The sequence below is a fragment of the Chelonoidis abingdonii genome, chromosome 5, assembly GCF_003597395.2.
Source record: "Chelonoidis abingdonii isolate Lonesome George chromosome 5, CheloAbing_2.0, whole genome shotgun sequence".
NCBI classification, from domain to species: Eukaryota; Metazoa; Chordata; order Testudines; family Testudinidae; genus Chelonoidis; species Chelonoidis abingdonii.
The window spans coordinates 19355451-19374826 of record NC_133773.1 but is presented as its reverse complement, the minus strand read 5'-3'; the positions used below and the strand labels follow the sequence as shown (position 1 = coordinate 19374826).

The 19376-nt window shown below is 39.8% G+C and overlaps 1 protein-coding gene across 5 annotated transcripts in view; it reads left to right on the top strand.

The window, feature by feature from the left end:
* The window catches only part of WDFY3 (WD repeat and FYVE domain containing 3), a 320770-nt gene that overhangs the window by 273770 nt on the left and 27624 nt on the right, over positions 1-19376 (top strand). For 3 of the 5 annotated variants that reach the window (XM_032764847.2, XM_032764845.2, XM_032764842.2), the window contains 10 exons: positions 299-526; positions 2875-2928; positions 5638-5806; positions 6767-6930; positions 11994-12142; positions 12621-12741; positions 13210-13295; positions 16122-16202; positions 17732-17786; positions 18140-18259. In XM_032764847.2, coding sequence (XP_032620738.1) covers positions 299-526; positions 2875-2928; positions 5638-5806; positions 6767-6930; positions 11994-12142; positions 12621-12741; positions 13210-13295; positions 16122-16202; positions 17732-17786; positions 18140-18259 — 1227 coding nt within the window. The remainder of the gene's footprint in view (positions 1-298; positions 527-2874; positions 2929-5637; positions 5807-6766; positions 6931-11993; positions 12143-12620; positions 12742-13209; positions 13296-16121; positions 16203-17731; positions 17787-18139; positions 18260-19376) is intronic. The other 2 variants (XM_075066120.1, XM_032764846.2) reach the window with 1 other exon arrangement.

Genomic DNA, 19376 nt, shown 5'->3' with positions numbered 1-19376 from the left:
ACTGACAAAAAATGCACTATAAACCTTATAAATTGTTACTGGAAATCTAATTAAAATAGCATTGAGGTGCTACTATAACTTCAAATCAAACTCTCTATTAACTATATAGTACACCTCTACCCCAATATAACGCGGTTTCACCTATACCGCAGTAAGATTTTTTGGCTCCCAAGGACAGCGTTATATCGGGGTAGAGGTGTATTGTGCAGTTTAACCACAGTCATTTCTTTAAAACCAGAAGCTCTTTTGAAATGTTATTTTGCCTTGGTTGTTAACCTGTAAACCTTTGTATTTACAGCGTCAGCAGAATGCATTAAAATATGTGACAGAAGAGTGGTCTCAAATTGAGTATGAACTATTAAGGGAGCGAGGTTTGTGGGGTCCTCCCATTGGCTCCCATCTGGATAAATGTATGCTAGAGATGACAGAGGGACCCTGCAGAATGAGGAAGAAGATGGTACGAAATGACATGTTTTATATTCAGTATCCTTACATGCCAGAAACTGAACAAGAGACAAATCTGCTGGTAAGTGTACAGTATTTGAGTGTTTGTAATAGTTTTTAAGCCTTATTATTCTGAAGTGCAGTGTTGGTTGTTTTAAAAAAAAATGCTCATCACAATGCATGAATTCAGTCTAGTTGGTATTACTGAAAGTGGTGGGAAGATTAGTATGACTGGAATGTTAAAAATCCTACCCATAACTTATGTGGGAGGGATCAAGTGGGCAGAAAGAAAGTGAAATGGCAGTGTCAAAAATAATACTATGTTTTTCCTAGTCATTAACAGCTCAGAAGCAAATTATCTTAAATGCTTATGGATTGATGTTTGAACAGATAAAGCACAAGAAGGGGTACTATTAGGTGTCTGCTACAGACTGCTAGTGACGCTAGAGAACAGGATGACCAACTCCTTAAGCATCTGTCTATATTGTGTAGCAGAAAAAACGGGGACTTCAATGTAAATGACGTATGCTGGAGATCTCATGCTACCAATACTAAGACACCCTTCGAATGTGTAAAAATTGTAGATGACAAATTCCTAACTCAAAAAATGTTGCACCCACCTTGGGCAAATTCTGTATTAGACCTCTTGATAGATAAAGAGGAATTGATAACAGAAATAAAAATTAATGATTACTTAGGTGCAAGTGATCATAACCGGTTTACACATCATAAAAGTGAAGTCCAAACCAGCAATATATATACACATTTGGTGCTTTAAAAGGCCAGTTTCACAAAGCTGAATACAATTTAACCAAATTGGTTGAGACTACAAACAAAAAATTTCAATTATAATTGGAAACCATTTAGGACCATTTTACTAGATGCGTAAAATACCACAACTGAAAAAGAAGGCCATGCTAGTTAAAAATCCACTAAGTCTTAGAGGGAAAGTTAAAGAACCAATTTAAAATAATAATTAATAATAATATAAAATAAATGGGAAAAGGAAGAAGTCGATATCAATGAAGAGGAATTAGAAGCTAAGAATTGTGGAAAATTGATAAGGGAAGGAAAAAGACACAAGGAGAAATCTGGCTTGCAGAATTAAGGACAATAAAACATTGTTTAAGTATATTAGGAACAAAAGATATAGGCCTGTTAATAGTATTAATTTCGTAGAGTGGTACATTGTCAAAACATTGCATGAGGAATTAGTTCTTAAAGTTTTCATGCATATTAAATTACCAGTAGCATAGCTAAAAAAGGTGCAAGTGGTGCAGTCACGCTGGGGCCCAGCAAGATGGAGCAGGGCTCCAGCACTTCACCTAGTGCGTGGGGTCGCAGTGCGACTCGCTCAAATTTGGACAACAGAGGGGCAGCCAGACCAAATTTGAGTGGTATTGCTACGGGGTGCGCAGGGGTTGCAGTGCCATTCAGGTTTGGCCTAGCCCCCCCTCCATCATCACTGGGACAGTTGAGCCAAATTTTGAGTGGTGTTGGAACCTGGTGAGGCCAAACTTGAGTGGCACTGCAACCATATGTGCCAGTTTGCAATGCCACTCATCACTCAAATTTGGCTTTCACCTTGTGAGTGTGGGAGAGTGGAGAGAGCAAGTGGAGCTGCTGGGCAGACAGGAGTAGGAGGGGCCACCCCTAGCCCAGGATGGGAGCAAAACACTGCTTTGCGGGGCAGGGTGCCAGTGGGTGGCAATGAAGTTCCCAGGATGATGTGTGAGGGTCTGGTGAGCTGTGGGGAATGCTGGGGGGACGGGGTGTTGTGGGGCAGATGGGGGATGCCTGGGACCATGATGTTGGGTGTAATCAAAATTTTAGATTTTGGAGTTGGGAAGGATTTCACTAATCTGTTGTTGCACCCAGTTCACCCTCTAGCACCTTGTTACACCACTCTAAATTACTGAGAGATTTTGGTGAGAAGTGTAATTTATCTCATCCACTTCAGTGACTCTGAGCAAAATGGATACCATATTCCATTAATATGGCTCAAACTCTAGGCCTGCTGATCTAGATTAGTGTGCACACCTGACTTGCACACATGACAATAGTAATACACATGCATCAGTGTATTTGTATGCATATGTGGGCCATGTGCAGAAGTACATGTGCCCTTTTGTAACACTGACAGTTCGTTCTCAAAGAAGGTATGTGTTCCCCATATTCATTTTGGAAGTCTCTATTTTCTTGAGAAAATCCCAATCATATACAAATGAGTATTTAAGGTTTTTTTTAAGAATTATGAATGAAACCAACTAATAATGCAAAGTTCTGACCACGCTAGGCTAATTTAAATAGTGAGTATATTTCACTCTTAGTTGGAGTTACACGTACATACAAAGAGGAGAACATATCATCAGGCATTCTTCCCAAAAGTGTGTTTTTCTGATATGTTTATACTTGATGCCCTGTTTTCAGTCTGACTTCTCAAGTAAACCTCCTGAGACATCTGATGATACCATTCCTCAAAAGGTAAAGCAACAAAATTAGCCACTGAAAGAATGTCAAACAAATACAAATGTTTTCCTGCATGCTAGGCAAACTTAACAAGGCTTCTATGATTGGCTTTCAATATTATTCTTTCAGTAAATATTTTCAGGATTAAAGGTTTCCAGTATTCACACCTAGAAGATGTTGCTGTGTTTTCTTCAGTCTTCACTTCTTGTAACGTTCTCTGGCTCTTGCCTTCTTTGCTGCACACTAATAGGCTGTGTTGGGCTGTACTCTCACTGTTCTCACTGTAAATGTGTATTGGCTTGGGATCTGAATTAATGGACTATGAAACATGTTTAGTAATGGGCAACGTGGTAATTTTGTGTCACTTATGAAAACTAACACCACTATTAAAATATTTTTTTATTTGCTCATTGATCATTTTTGACATTTGGAGCATACCTTTTCCAACTGTATTTCATTAGTGCCTTGTGCTAGTAGAGAGTTTAGAAAGTGTTCCCCATAAAAAATAATTAATAATTTTGGAATAGTGGGGCTGTAACCATTTTGTTGTTGGAACCAAAATCAAAATTTTGATTTCCTCTTTTCCCCCAAATCCTTTCCTTCTATAGCAGGAGTAGGCAACCTATGGCATGTGTGCCAAAGGTGGCATGCGAGCTGATTTTCAGTGGGACTCACACTGCCTGGGTCCTGGCTACCCATCAGGGGAGCGCTGCATTTTAATTTAATTTTAAATGAAGCTTCTTAAACATTTTAAAAACCTTATTTATTTTACATACAACAATAGTTCAGTTATATATTATAGACTTATAGAAAGAGGCCTTCTAAAAACGTTAAAATGTATTACTGGCACGCGAAACCTTAAATCAGAGTATATAAATGAAGACTTGGCACACCACTTCTAAAAGGTTGCCGACCCCTGTTCTATAGCTTTATCATTAGAAAATAAGGTGCGTAATGTAATGACCTGGTATTATGTTTCAAAATATCAAACATACCTAAAAAGAAATTGGAACTTACACATTACTGGCCATTCTGTATACAAGTGTAAATGTAATTTTGCTTTCATATGCAACTGTGTTCAGTCATGCCCATCACTAAGTATGGTATGTGGGATTCATTCACTTCTTTTGAATTAGACATGTTAAGCGCAAATATATGAAATAAAAGTGGTTATTTAAGATGTGAAATGTAATGGGTTATATAGTTCCAATTATCATTTCTGTCATTTTAATTGTTTGTTTTGGGGGGTGGGGTATTGTTTGGATCTCCCCCCCCCCCCCCCCCCCCCCTAGGTTGTTTAGTGATTATTTCCAGGAAAATACTATAGCAATAAGCACTTTCATTGTAACAGCCATAATCCAGTTATCTGTAGCTAAAGCACCATGACACGTAGTTTATCACACTTCCCCTACATGAGTCAGCGACTCTAAACAGATAACTTACATCTTTAAGTTTTGGAGTAGATAATATTAACTGAGAAATCTCCATATCAGTAACCTGCCTCTTTTAATATTTTAGCACATCTGTTCATAGCTGTGCTATTTTATCTACGTGAGTTACTGTATTGCCCAGTATCAATAGATGAATTACATGAAGACTAATGGAAATACAAAAAAATTTGGTATTCAAATAATTATTACAGGAGCACGTGAAGGAATTCCTACACTCATTAGATTGGCAGATGGCAGCATATGGAACCACATTGGGTTTATGCTAAGAGTTCTGTAATGGACAGGAACAATTATTTGTTTTCATGGAAAAGGTGTTATCAAATAAAGAATTTTTTTAAATTCTAGAGTTTAACTCTCATAAGAGCTGGATTTTTTAGCATTTTTTTTCCAGCAATACTCGGAGGAGAAAACCTTCACTACAGGTTCCAAATCTAACTTTTCCACATCCACATAAATTAGTTCCGTTTTTCACTTCGGAAGGAGGCACATTGCTCATTTCATCCTTACTTCTTTTTATCCCCAACTTTATTTCTGTGCTCACCCAAGTATGTTTACTGTCCTGATTTTGTTATCTGTACTTTTAATTATAGTAAAGTCATTGTAATCAGATGTTTAACACAAGAATTAACCTCCAAAAGAAACACATGTAACGTGTTTGTAGCCAGAATCTCTGGTTAGAAGCTGGAGTTACTGAGATAATTTGCAATAGTTCTTTCAAGGGGACAGGCTGCAAATTAGTTACATTACTTAAAGATATCCATCTTAGGGCCACTCTCCTGCCACCACAAGTTTGCAGAATATTAGTTAAACCTTAGTTTCCTTAGTTAAATGTTTCTGAGTCTTAAATCCAGCTCCCTGACTATTGTGTGATTTAATGCACATCAGTATCTACACATCTTTACTTTCCTTTGTTGTAGAATATTATTTAAATAAATGCATATATTATAGGGAACGACAAAATAGATAAATCTTAAATGCATGTTTGTCTTTTTGTGGCAATTCATAACACACAGACCACATTTAAAAGCTCTATATTTCAAGTTTGGTCCTCATTTCCCAGTTTGACCATCATTTCTGTGACTGAATAGCTTCCTTGCAAATCCATTTAGAATTAAATCTTACATTTTATACATAAGTTTTAACTGGCTTATGATTGACCACAGATAAATACATTATATTGTTGAGCATGTACTGTGCACACAGTAGTCTTGGAAAAATTTCATTTGAGTTATTAGAGTTGACTTACTAAATATTTCATTCATTTACTTCTAAGAAACCTACTCGTTACCGAAGAGCTATAAGCTATGACAGCAAGGAATACTACATGCGCCTGGCTTCTGGAAATCCTGCTGTTTTCCAAGATACTATAGAAGAGAGTTCAGAAGGTGAAGCCGCTCAGCAGGAACCAGAACACGGCGAAGACACTATTGCAAGAGTTAAAGGTAAGTTCATCGTTCTGTCTGTGTTTTGAAACAACCTGTTTGATGTTTAAAAGTTTAACTTCTTTAAACTTGGTTCTCCATGAATGAGTCTGGATTTCTTCAAATTACCAGTGCCGTATAAATTAAACATAAAGGGTCCTGTAGGTCCCCATTTTACTGCCACAATAGGCAGCTAATTTTGAGATTCACGTGTTTTTGCAAGGTGACTTCAGCTACTACTATCATCAGCCAGACAAGAAGAACCTTTTAAAAATGTATGTACACACACATGCACAAGACAGTAGAGTTTAAAATAATTGAGAAAGAATTCGATAAACAGTTGTTCTTGGGGAGGGGCAGGAACCCTTTCCTTTACATTCCTAGAATTTGTTAGAGTTGGGGGAGACTTTAGTTTTAAGTCACTGTCATGTCCCTTCTTGATCTAAAGTCCTGACTAATCTGCTTGAAATCACAGAAAATTACAGAGATGTTAAGAGAACACACAACCACAACACACTTCACGGAACAGAAGAAAGCAAAAAAAAGTGTGCCAGCTCAGTAGTCTGGATTTTAAGGTTTAACAGCTCTTCTCTTATCTGGTGATAGGCTTTCAAATTCTCTGTCTCAGCTGCCAGAACCTCACCTCATCCCCTCACCATGCGTGCACACAGCTCTGTGATCATTTGGGACAGCAGGGATGCCAAGATGTTCAGGCTCGAATATGTAAAATTCAGGGCAGGTAAAAAGGGGAAGCATAAGTTCAGGACATGCTCCCGCAGTGGATAGATAGTAGTAGTATTGGTGATCAAGATTGAGGTGTAGTGAGCAAACTATGAGGGGAAATGGGCACTGTATTGACTAGCACTGCTATTGGCTTATGCCCATTTGATTACATTCTCACTTATTGGACTCCACATATATATTCCCCAAAACCCTGCAGTGTTTGTCAATACACTGATTGCCTCTGTGATTACTATGCAGGTCTGGTAAAGCCTCCTCTGAAGAGATCTCGCTCTGCACCTGATGGAGGAGATGAGGAAAACCAGGAGCAACTGCAGGATCAAATAGCTGAGGGTAGTTCTATAGATGAAGAAGAAAAGACTGATAATACAACTTTGCTTCGACTGCTTGAGGAAGGGGAGAAGGTACAGTATTTCAGAAATACTGATCATTTACTTTATCTGGATTTCTACTTTGTGCCTTTCTCTGATTTCTCCAGGTGTGAATATTTAAAACACGAACACTGATCATACATGTCAAAAGGACAATTTTTTAAAAAGTCCTAAAAAGACCTCCCTAACTCTACCTTTTCATCCACCACATATCTCCAATAAACTCCTCCTCCCAATGTCAATCCTGGAAACAAGCATATCTTATACTGTGTCCAATGGTCACCAAATATAAGCTCTGGTGGGCAGTGGGCAAGTGCATTCTTAACCAAGGATGGGTCATTCTACCTCCAGACTCCTTTCTATTAAACCAGAGAGTTGTTTGATTAAGCATCCCAGGTGTCTGTACCTACCGTGATATCACACAAGGAGAGAGGTATCCGTCTCAGAATCAAAAATGCAAACCATCTCATGTCTAGGATATTTAAATATCAATTAATGTACCAAATAAGCATTACTTACAGAAAACTACATACAAGAGATATGAAAATATTAATATAACAATTTTGATTTACATTCAGATTCATCTTCCTTCATCTTATGCCAGCCTAAAATGTTAAAACATTAAAAATATGTATTTTATTCTTGAGAACATTAAAAGGTGCTCTATGATTGCTTTGGGTTCCAAGTTTTGTTGGTCTGATGAGAGGCTCTGAACAAGCATGCGCTCAAGGATGAGTGATACGTTGATGGATTACAGTTTGAAAATGATGCCCAGGAAACATGAGTAATGATTAGCACGCTGTGGACATGTGTAATACCCCCAATATTCTAAAAACAAAAATATGTTTAGCTTGCATTTTGTGATCACAGCATAGCTAGTTTTTGTTTAAATGTTTTATTGCAGTAATTCAGTTATGGTACTGAAAATGGGAAAGTACAGGTTTATCTTTTTTGATAGCATAGAAGTATATTTTCCTGTAAACACCTTACAATTTCATGAGTGTATTTTTTTCACAGTGACCAATTTGTTTTAATACTGAAATAATATATTCAAGCCCTGACATTGCTCTTGTTTCACTTTGATTGGATTCTGTTGTATTTTTCTTGTCTGTTATTGAATGTTGCTTAAAACATGAGATGCTTTTATGCTGTCCAGTTGCAGACCTTCACACGAAAATAGCACTAGTACAACATGTTTGATTCAGACCTGTTTACCAGCAGGGCAACAAAACGTAATCCACATTATGCCTCTTCACCGGTGTGCATTGGGGCTTATATGAGGTGGTGTCTCAAGAAAAGGGTAAAAAGGGCCATCAGCGACCTTCCTCGGATACTCTTGCTGAGCTTGCTGAAATGAGTTGAATCTTTGCAGTGGCCCCCAGCATATGAGAGAGTACACATGAATACATACACTGTCTCTGCTGCTCCTACCTTCAAAATGTGAAAAACGGACCACTAATGACTTCTCCTCAACTGTCTGCTACAGCAGTCTGGTAGCATGTATCACCTTATAAACCTTGTTTAGTTCTTTGACACATGCAAGTGATTGTTATAAATATGAATGAACGTACCATCACGAGTGCCATAAAGGAGGGACAATTTGTTCTTATTCCCTGTGGAAGAAGTATACTTATTGCACTAATTTTCCTAAAAGAGATTTCAGCACCCTGACTAGCAAGCATCTCTCTCCTAATTTCATACACCACTTTGAATTTTTTCCCTTTAAGTCTACAGTAGATTGTTGACTCTTGCATGATTCATGTGTTGAATGCTGCATGATTTTGCTTTGCTGAACAGGGTGATGGTGCTGAATGTGAAATATGTTGCTGCTTCTTCACATAGTGTCCGTAGGGGTATCCGACTTCATGTGTGCACCTGCCTCTCAAGCCCTTGATCAGAGATTTTCAGTTACTAGTGTTCGTTCTGCGCACACATGTGCCTTACGCCTCCTCATGCTGGGTACCGAGGCTATATAGGGGCGCATGGGCAAACTGCCCTCAATTCCTTCTCAACTGCCTAGGCCTGAGATGGAGCCCTAGCATGTCTACTTTGAGTGTGCCTCAGCTATCCTAATATTTCTACAGTGGTTGACGTAATTTTTATAGTTAGTTGTTAGTATATTTATAGTTAGTTTGTTAGAGACATAGTGGGAAGATTGTTTTACCCCTTCTTTCCTCTCGGGGGACTTATTTTTTTTTTTCCTAGCAGAGCATGCCTGGCTCACTAGGTTTCAAACTTTGCCTCTCCTGCTGAGAGGCAATTCCTGTGAGTGATGGCCATTCTAAGTGTGTCTGTTGCTTGGAGGAGTCCCATGTCTCCCAGGAGTGCAACTTCTGCTTGGCCCTCAAGTCCAAGACAAGGAAAAACAGGGAGATTAAACTCAGACACCAGCTGAGTCCGGTCAGGAGACTCCTCTTCCCTTCAATACATCTGTCTCCAGCTACATCCATTGCCCCTTCTGTCTCGGTGCAGGCTGCCCTTGAGAAAAGGAAAACTTAGGAAGCTTCAGGGAAGACTTCCAGAAAAAGGAGGATGGACTCTGACCTTAAGGAGCCAGCTCCGAAAAAGTCAAGGTTTCCGGTGAGATCTATGGTCTCCAGAGCCTCGACCTCTCGAGTCAATACCATTGAGTTAAAAGACAACTCCTCAGGTACCAGCAGGGCCATAAAGTCCTGTAACACAAAGGAGAGACCAGCAGGGCCTCGGTACCTTCTATTAGCAAAGGGTAAACACAGATGCTTGGGACTGGCACCATCGAGTTCCATCCACCCATTTTTATCTACAAATTAAGCCCAACTCTCAGTACCCATGCATGCCGTGTCCTCAGCACTGAGCAAGCGATGACGTCAGACACCCCTGGTGTCTACTTTGGTACCATCACCATTGGCGGTACCATTGGCTTCAGCTACCGCGTCAGTATTGATCCTCTACTGGGTACCACAGGAGTTCAGATATACTAAGGACCTCTCAATAATGGATGAGCAAGAGTCCCTGCTCTTCATGGGTACTGAGCACCTCTTGGTACCGATACCCCGATCTCCAGACCACTATTACCTTATCATCTAAACTTGTAATCTCATCAAAAAATATCAGGTTAGTTGGACAGGATCTGTTTTCTTTAAACCCGTGTTGAATGGCATTAATTATATTACCCTCCCTTAATTCTAAATTAATCAAATCCCATATCAATTGCTCCGTTATCTTGCCTGGGATTGATGTCAGGTTTACAGGCCTATATTTACGTAGGTCATTTCATTTAACCTTTTTAAAATAAACACATTATCTTCATTCAGTCTTCTGGAACTTGTTCTGTGCTCCAAGACATATTGAAAATGAACATGAACAGTCCAGTGAGCTCCTCAGCCAACTCTTTTAAAAATCTTGGATGCAAGTTATCTGGACCTTCTGATTTTAAAATGTCTAATTTTAGTAGCTTCTGTTTAACATCCCCCAGAGATACTAATGGAATGGAAAAAAGGGTTGTCATCCCCATAGCATGAGACTATACCATGTTTTTTGCCAAATATAGAAAAGAAATATTTACTGAACACTTCACTTTTTCTGCATTATTATTGATAATTCTCCATTTCCATCTAGGACCAATACTATTGTCAGGATATTTTGTTCTAAATATATTTAAAAAACTCATCCTCCTATATCAAAGGTTCATTTGTAAAGAAAATTAAAGCAAAATCTGTTTATCCAATTCTGAGTTAGATTAAATTAAATTAAAAAAAAACAAAACTTTCTGCTTGGTAAAGACAGTTGCATATACACGTAATAATTTAGTGCAAAAATGGCTGAACTTCACAAGCTGGAACTTTCCAGGTTGCTTATTTCTCACTGTAATGGTGGTTCAATATAATTAAGTTAAAAAAATTTTTTAACTAATTGGAGCAGGAGGTTCCATTAGCACATGAGAATTGTGTCCAATCCTCCTTGGGTAGTTATGGGAAAGCTGCTCTCATTGTTGAAGTGGACTGGCTCACTATGTGACTGATCAACTATCTTAGAGTTTTTTTCTCTCTCTTTTAAGAAAATTAGCCTGAAGTATTGCAGAAAAATAATCTACGCTATTTCAGTACACCTGCTATCGAGTCTATGTTATTCATCTTAAGGTATATGGGAAACAAACAAAAAATAATTGAAGTTCTTTAACAATCATATGTAACCTACTGTTGCTGCTATTGTAGTTAGAATACCTCTTAACTGAAGATCATAGTCCAGTTCTACTTGGCTTGTAAACAAGGTAGAATTAAAATTAATTGTATATCAAACTAAGCTTGGAAAAGTCTTCAGTTTTTATATACACTGCCTTAATCTCAGTTTAAAACAGGTTTAAAGAAGGTCTGTTGTAGTGCCTTGCTGTGTTTCCATTAATCCTTTGTCAGTGTCTGTTTCATTTCATTCCTGCTGGTTCTTCTGACAGATGACCACAATTTGGTCTGGTGTTTATTCTGTGGGATAATGGAGAAAAATAGTCTCCCATTTTAATCTACATTTTGTTCGTTATCTTTTAAACAAATGGAACACAACTGTTTTAGGTAATATTTGTAACAGACTCTTATGTCCTAGTAAATTCTCCTTCTTTTATTGAATCCCTGCTTTTATTCTTCTGTGGGGGGGGAGGAATAGCTCAGTGGTTTGAGGATTGGCCTGCTAAACCCAGGGTTGTGAGTTCAGTCCTTGAGGGGCCACTTAGGGATCTGGGGCAAAAATCAGTATTTGGTCCTGCTAGTGAAGGCAGGGGGCTGGACTCAATGACCTTTCAAGGTCCCTTCCAGTTCCAGGAGATAGGTATCTCTCCTGTTGTTGTTGTTGTTGTTATGGATACAGAATACAATAGAAAGAAAAGAGTATATGATGGTATGTATAATTTGTTCTGAATTGTAGTTTTATTATAGCCCATTTTTTAGTTCATTTGTCTGATGAGTCTTTATCATATATTTTAACTAATAAAAGAAGTAGCACAGAATTGCTGTACTTAAAATAAGAAAATATTGTCTGAGAGAACAAGCCATAACTTCCAACTAGGCAGCAGACTGAACTTGAGCTAAATTAAGCTGCTTTTGCTAATCCTATGGGTTTCATTACAGATTCAGCACATGTACCGCTGTGCCCGAGTTCAAGGTCTAGATACCAGTGAGGGACTCCTTCTCTTTGGTAAAGAACACTTCTACGTGATCGATGGGTTTACGATGACAGCCACCAGAGAAATACGCGATATTGAGACACTGCCTCCAAAGTGAGTGAATTCAGAGAGTCAATTTAACTTGTTTAGTAAATAGACAAGAAACATTTTGTGAAAGATTGATGAACACAACTCTGTAATATCAAAGTTAGAATGGTCATGTGAACTGCACCTGCTTCCACAATTGTAGTTTTATACATAATTCTACGCATATCAATCATGTGTTGTTATTTAGCCGTGAACTCTAATTTCTTTTTCAGAGCATTGATATTATGATTTTGGCTCTGTTATACTAATAAAATATCATAGAAAATTGCAGTTCAGAATAAAGATAATTAAGTTAACCTTTGGAGAATCATTTTAAACTTTTGTTCACTGAGTTACACAAGTAGCTTTTCCTCTGTGGTGACTTTCAAAATAATAAGAATCATAGTTGCAGTCTGCCTAGCCTAACAAACTCCATAAGTTGAAAAATAGTTTTTGCTATACGCTGGTGGTCATTTTTAACTTTCCTTCCTCTGGTTACCTACAGTATGCATGAGCCAATTATACCTAGAGGAGCAAGGCAAGGTCCAAGTCAGCTCAAAAGAACATGCAGTATATTTGCATATGAAGATATCAAGGAAGTACATAAAAGGAGATACCTATTACAGGTGACTCTTGTTTTGGTTCGATTGGATGGGGATGGAGAAAATTTAGCCAGCATTGTTGTTTGTTGAAAGTGTCACTTTAAAAAAAAAAAAATATATATATATATATAATAATTATTTCTGGGGGTGTTCAGCAACTTGAAAGTGAGGCCATTTGGAGTCCCCAAATATAGATCTGAGTTGCCTAAAATTAGCATCCAAGTTTGAAAATGTCGGCATGTATACTTTTTACTTGAGGACAGAGTGTATTTTAATATTCTGGACATGGACTGATGGCTCTGATTCGGGCAGTTTTTAACTTAGTTGGTGTCATCATTGTCAACCTTTCACTATGGCTAAACTGAGATCACCAAACTTATTTCACTTGTGAGCTACAACAGCTGATTCTAAGAGGTGACACACTAATTCATTAGTCCTATTGTTTGTAACATCCTTTGATATCCATATTTTTCCTCTGTCCTTTCTTTCCAGCCAATTGCTGTTGAAGTTTTCTCAGGAGATGGACGGAACTATCTTCTAGCTTTCCAGAAAGGAGTTAGAAATAAAGTCTATCAAAGGTATTCCAAAATAAGTTAAATTACAGTGATTTAAACTGAGCATGATTAGTAGTGTTACTGTGTTTTTTTTAAAAAGTTTCAAACATATTTGAAATTATTTTTTGATAGCTATATTAGAATGGGCATACGCCTCAGGAAAAGGGAGACCACACCACATTACAGATTTAATCAATTTCATTGCAGGATATATCCGGCTCTGGAAACACCATACTATAGGCACTGCAGAGAAACTGTACTAGTTAGTTAATCCATGGTCTGTAGATACCGTATTGTATATGATGCCCTATAGCACAGGGAAGGGCACAATAGAAATACCTAGGAACATTTGATGAGTTTTCTGCATTGTTTATATGTAATGCACATAGTATAGATGTACTTGTAATGACTGACATGCCTTGCCCATGAGTGTTGGCTGAACATACTGTCTTTATGTTTGAATTATTCTCTGGTGACCCAGATATGTTGTGTAAATTAAATTTTGGGATGGGAAAAGGAGATTTTGCAGTTCCAGGCACATGGAGAAGAGGGCTCTGTGTACAGATAAAGTAACTTTGCTTGTGGATTTCAGACAAAAAGTGAGATCTGAAGAACAAACAAAAGCCACTGGACATCTAGACATCTTATATTTGTTTCTGAGGGAATGCAGCTCAAGGTTGGATGAGAAAATGAGAGCCCACCCTTTCATGCTGTCTGAAAAAGAAAAGAATGTTGGTTTGTCTACACTAGAAAAGAGGTTGACCTTAGGTCCTTCTTCAGACAGAGAGTAAACCTGTAGACCTCAACCAGTTGAGTCAAGGTTAAAAGTGTTAACCCACATCTATGCTGGAGATAAGGTTTGTGGTTAGCTAAAACACTCTGATCTTACCTCAACTGCTGTTCTAGTGCAGACAATAGAGATGGTTAGAAAAATTTGACAAAACACTTTTTCATCAGAATTTTCCATTTCATCAAAATTGAAATTTTCCACCAAAATGGTTTGATTTTGATGAACCGTGCCTACGTATCTGCCACATCAGCTGAGTCAGACTTGGGGACCCCAGGGCTTCCAGGATCCTCAGCAGCCCGCCAGATGGATTGCTTTAGAGTTTGAGTCAAGGACTGCAGGCCTCCAGGGTCCATGACTTCTTAGCAGCCCAAGCTTCCAGGGTCTACCCCTGTGCAGCAGCCCCCCTGACTGATTGCCTCAGAGCCAGAGACCCCAAGGCTTCCAGAGTACATAGCTCTTTAGCTGGGGCTTCCAGGGTCTGCAGCACCAGACCAGCGTGCCATATGGATTGCCACAGAGTCAGGAACCTCACCGTTTCTGGGGTCCATGGCTCTGGGGCAGCCTGCCAGGTGGACTGCTTCAGTGTCAGGGCTCCATTCCCTTTCACAGGGAATTTTGAAATTTGGGGGGTTTTGTTCAGAATCAGAATGAAACCAAATTTTGAAATATCTGAATTCTCCACAAAATGGAATTACCTTTCTCCACACAGACACCTCCACGGCTTTTTGCAGTACTAACAAATACTCAACTAAGCTTTAACATTTTTATTAGTTGGACATTGTGTTGCAGTTGACAGAGCAGTTGGGCAGCATGGCTGTCCCACACTAGTGGACTACTACTTTTGCCCGGGTTATGACATCTCACCTAATCAGTGCATTTGAACTGTGCCTCTTTAATGCAAATATAGGAGGCAGTTTGGATTAATGCGTTGGGCCCTGTGGCTTGTCCAGACTGCATCACCCTTGTGTCATATTCTTCACCTGTTGATGCACAAATGGAGCAAGAGTTCAGCAGTCCCTTTTTAGAGCATATTCTGGAGCAGCAGCAAGCAGAATCCTTCAAAATGTTCTGCTAGTTGTAATGACTGGACCCCCTACAGAACCCCTTCTCAGTCTTCTGATTGTTATGGGGCTGCCACATGGGGCATGTGGAAGGGCAAGTCTGTGAGGAAACCATCTTAGGAGCCACAAAAGGAGAGTTCTGGCACAATTGCTCCCAGCCAACAAACCTGTGGGCTGCCAGAGAAAGGAGCACAGAGTCTGGGTGGCATCCCTCCACAACAGCCGGATGCCTCTGGAGACACAAACACAAGGGCCGAGTTAGCTTGTTTCACCACCTGGAGGTCTGAGAGCCAGAATCTCCTCACCAATCAAGAATTCTTTGAGTTTAAATTCAAAAATTCCCCCACCTCTCCCATCCCAGTCTAATCCAAAGGTTAAAACTCCAGAGTCCTGTCCATATTTAAGTGGATGACTAACTTGGTACCTTGCTTGTTGGTGTAGGAGGAGGATGATCCCTTGTATCATCTCTTCAGTTACATTTTAGAGGCTAAAGAGCACAGGGGAACACATTCACACATGAGCCCCAAATAAGAAATAGACTGGTGCATTGCCAAGGGTGAGAATCCTTCTCAGAATGCCTGAAAACAAGAAAAACACGAAAAAACTCCCCATCTGGTCATCTTTCCTGAGCTGTAGATCCTCTCTTGCAGAAGGGAAATTCTGTGTTTTTTCAATCCTGTTCACCCCAGTCAAAAGTAGAGAGAGACAATTCCTCTTGACCTAATTGAGACCAGTGGGAAGAAGTTAGTGTCTGCTATTGATATCCAGAAATGCTAAACTTGCTACATGTGTTAAATACGAGATTTAAATGTCTAACTTTGTTTGCAGATAGGAGATTGGGAGAGTGAGAGCAGGTAGTTAATTTTTTTTTAAAAGAATTTACATGGCTGCTTGGAATCAAGTTGCCATTTGAACTTAGTTTTGGTGGTTGGATTCTCTTAAATACAAGGTACACATGGAACATAAATATAACTAATTTTATTCTTTTAACTAATGCAGGTTTTTGGCTGTGGTTCCATCTTTAACTGACAGTTCAGAGTCTGTGTCTGGACAAAGACCTAACACCAGTGTAGAACAAGGGTATGTGGTTCTTTTCCTAAAAATCTATTGCTCAGAATGTCAAGTGAAGAGACTGTTGTTTTTAGTGTTTGCTGTAGGCGTGTTAGTCCCAGGTATTAGATAGGCAAGGTTGGTGAAGTAATATCTCACCAAGCTCATCATCAGAAGCAAGCTCCCTACAGACCAGGACCCACCAACTCAAAACAGCACCAGACCCTCCTGTAACAACAGATGCAAAGCCTGCAGACATATCTCCACTGCTACAACGATCAATCGCCTCCTTCCCCCCCCCCACCTTTAAATATTCAGAAGCCTTCCACATCCCTCCCAACATGTGGTGGAGCTCATCCAGTGCACTAAGTGCCCCCAGTAACAACTGTAGGTGAAACCAGACAATCACTACGCTCTCAAATGAACTCCTACAGAAAAATGATAAAACACAAAAACACCCTATCACCTGTAGATGAGCACTTTTCAGAGTGATTGCTTTATATCTGACCTATCAGCTCTTGTCCTCAGAGAAAACCTGCACAAACCTTCAAAAGACAAGCCTGGGAACTTAAATTCATAATTTTGCTAGACGTTAAAAATCATGGTCTTAAAGACATGGGATTTATGGGTTATTACAATCATCTGTAACCCACTAACCCCCTTCTTTTGTCCTGTGACTGCAGAGGTGTTAACTGGCCACTTCAGCTTGAATGGTCTCTTACATCATGTTAATGCCTTGTGCTAAACAATCTGTTCCAGCTTGTATTTAGCTGTGACTCTCTGAGTGCCTTTCCCAGACCTGAAGAAGACCTCTGTGGAAGCTCGAAAGCTTGTCTCTCTCACCAACAGAAGTTGGTCCAGTAAAAGAGATTACCTCATCCACCTTGTCTTTTTAAATAGAGACGTACGTTGTTTAAAGTTCTGGATCTTCTGGAGAACTGTGTATCTTCTGTGCTGAACTGCACTGCCTTGAGCCAGACCAACAAGAGTGATTGGAGATGCTAGGTCTAAAAATGCTGATCATCAGGAAGTTGTTAGTGAGAAAAAGAAAAGGAATTCACATAAAACTTTTGCTTTTACAAATTGCCTTTACCTGCAATTGCCTTTAACTTACAAATCCTGTTGGCACCACTGTTTGCCAACAAAAGTTATGTATATTATGTGAATTAACATTATTAATAAATTAATTTGTTTACTGTGAAATAGATTTCAGCGTGAAAAGAACTTGATCTAACATATTAAATAACTGTTCATAATGTGGGTCTTAGAATGTTAATTTGTCCTTGCACTGAAATGCATAGTTAAATGTTTTAATTACCTTTGTTCAGAAGTCAGCTAACATTTGTGCACTGATTTATGTGGGTGTCAATTTGAAAAGCACTGTACAACATTGCTAAGGTATAGTAGTAGTAATCATTGGTACTGTAACTGTTATAATTCTACAGAGTAAAATGTAGATATTCAAATTCTAATGCTTTAAGTTTTGTACCATGTTACAAAGATGCAGCCACAATATTGTGCTAAATAGAAAAATACTGACACATCCTTATTCCTATTAGGTCTGGCTTGCTTAGCACTCTAGTGGGAGAGAAATCTGTGACACAAAGATGGGAGGTAAGTATGAGAGTTTTACTGTGCTTATATTGTAGGAAGAGCCAAAATTTATAGTCCTATGCAATGAAATATTTGAATAAAATGTGCTCATGTTCAGTAGGTTAAAAAATATAGTACCCTGGAACACTTCTCTCCACAGCAAATTGCTTTGCAGTATTTTGAAAGAAACAAGACTGTTTGCACCATTAGAAGTGTGAGACAAAACTATGTAGTAAATCTCAGAGAGTATTTCCACAAATCTTTTATGCTGTAGTTTGTACCTTGTTAGAGAGCTGACCACCGTGAAGATCTGCCAATGTAAGTGTTTGATTATTCTAAAATGAACTAAAATGCTAATATTTATCCTTTTTAAGAGAGGAGAAATCAGTAATTTCCAGTACCTGATGCACTTGAACACTCTGGCTGGCAGATCCTATAATGATCTCATGCAGTACCCTGTCTTCCCCTGGATCCTTGCAGACTATGATTCAGCGGTAAATATGAAAACTATTCTCTGTCATGCTAATATTTTTACATGTTTATTTTTAAGGTGCACTAACATTATAGTTGGTTCACATTACCTCAATGGAGCTGAGATGTACTCAGTTTTCCAAATCTTTAATTTCAGTTTACTTTCTTACTACCACATATTCCTACAATGAGCTCCACGCAGACCTGTGACCCTGAAACTGTGCAAAGTCCCATTGAAGTTAATGCGGCTCTGCACAGACAAGGAGAACTGTCTGCAAAGACCTCGTTGCAGGACGAAGGCTGAAGTTTTTTTGCATGGTGGCCTGGTGATTGCCGTGGACATAAATGCAGTGATGCTTTGTGTCATAAATTTGTTTCTTGTCAATCTCTGCAGTAGTTCTCTAGACTGTTTCCCAGTGGCTTTTGTAACATAGTGCAGCAGTTCTCAACCAGGGATCTGCGAAGCCCTGCAGCTGAAACCCAGATCCTGACCCCCAGCACCACCCATGCAGCTGAAGCCCAGTCACTGGCTCCCCACAGAGGGCTGAAGCACAAAGCCCTAGCTACCCCTCTCCCTGCACCATGAGCTACCCTCCTGCTCACACACAGCCCCTAGCTACCCCTGTCTGCACCCTGTACTACCCCACTACCCGTACACAGCCCCTAGCTATCCCCCTGCCCACACGCAGCCCCTGGCTACCCCTCTCCCTGCACCCTGTACTACCCCCCTATCCACACACAGCCCCAGCTACCCCTCTCCCTGCACCCTGAGCTGCCCCCTGTCCGTGCACAGCCCCTGGCTACCCCTCTCCCTGCACTATGAGCTACCCCCCTGCCCACATGCAGCCCCTAGTTACCCCTTGTCTGCACCCTGTATTATCCCCCTACCCGCACACAGCCCTGTGCTACCCCCTGCCTGCACCCTGAGCTGCGCCCTTCCTGCCCACAGCCCCTGGCTACCCCTCTCCCTGCACCATGAGCTACCCCCCTGCCCACACACAGCCCCTAGTTACCCCGTCTGCACCCTGTATTACCCTCCTACCCACACGCAGCCCCTAGCTGTCCCCTGCCTGCACACTGAGCTACCCTCCTGCCCACACGCAGCCCCTAGCTACCCCCTGCCAGCACCCTGAGTGGTTT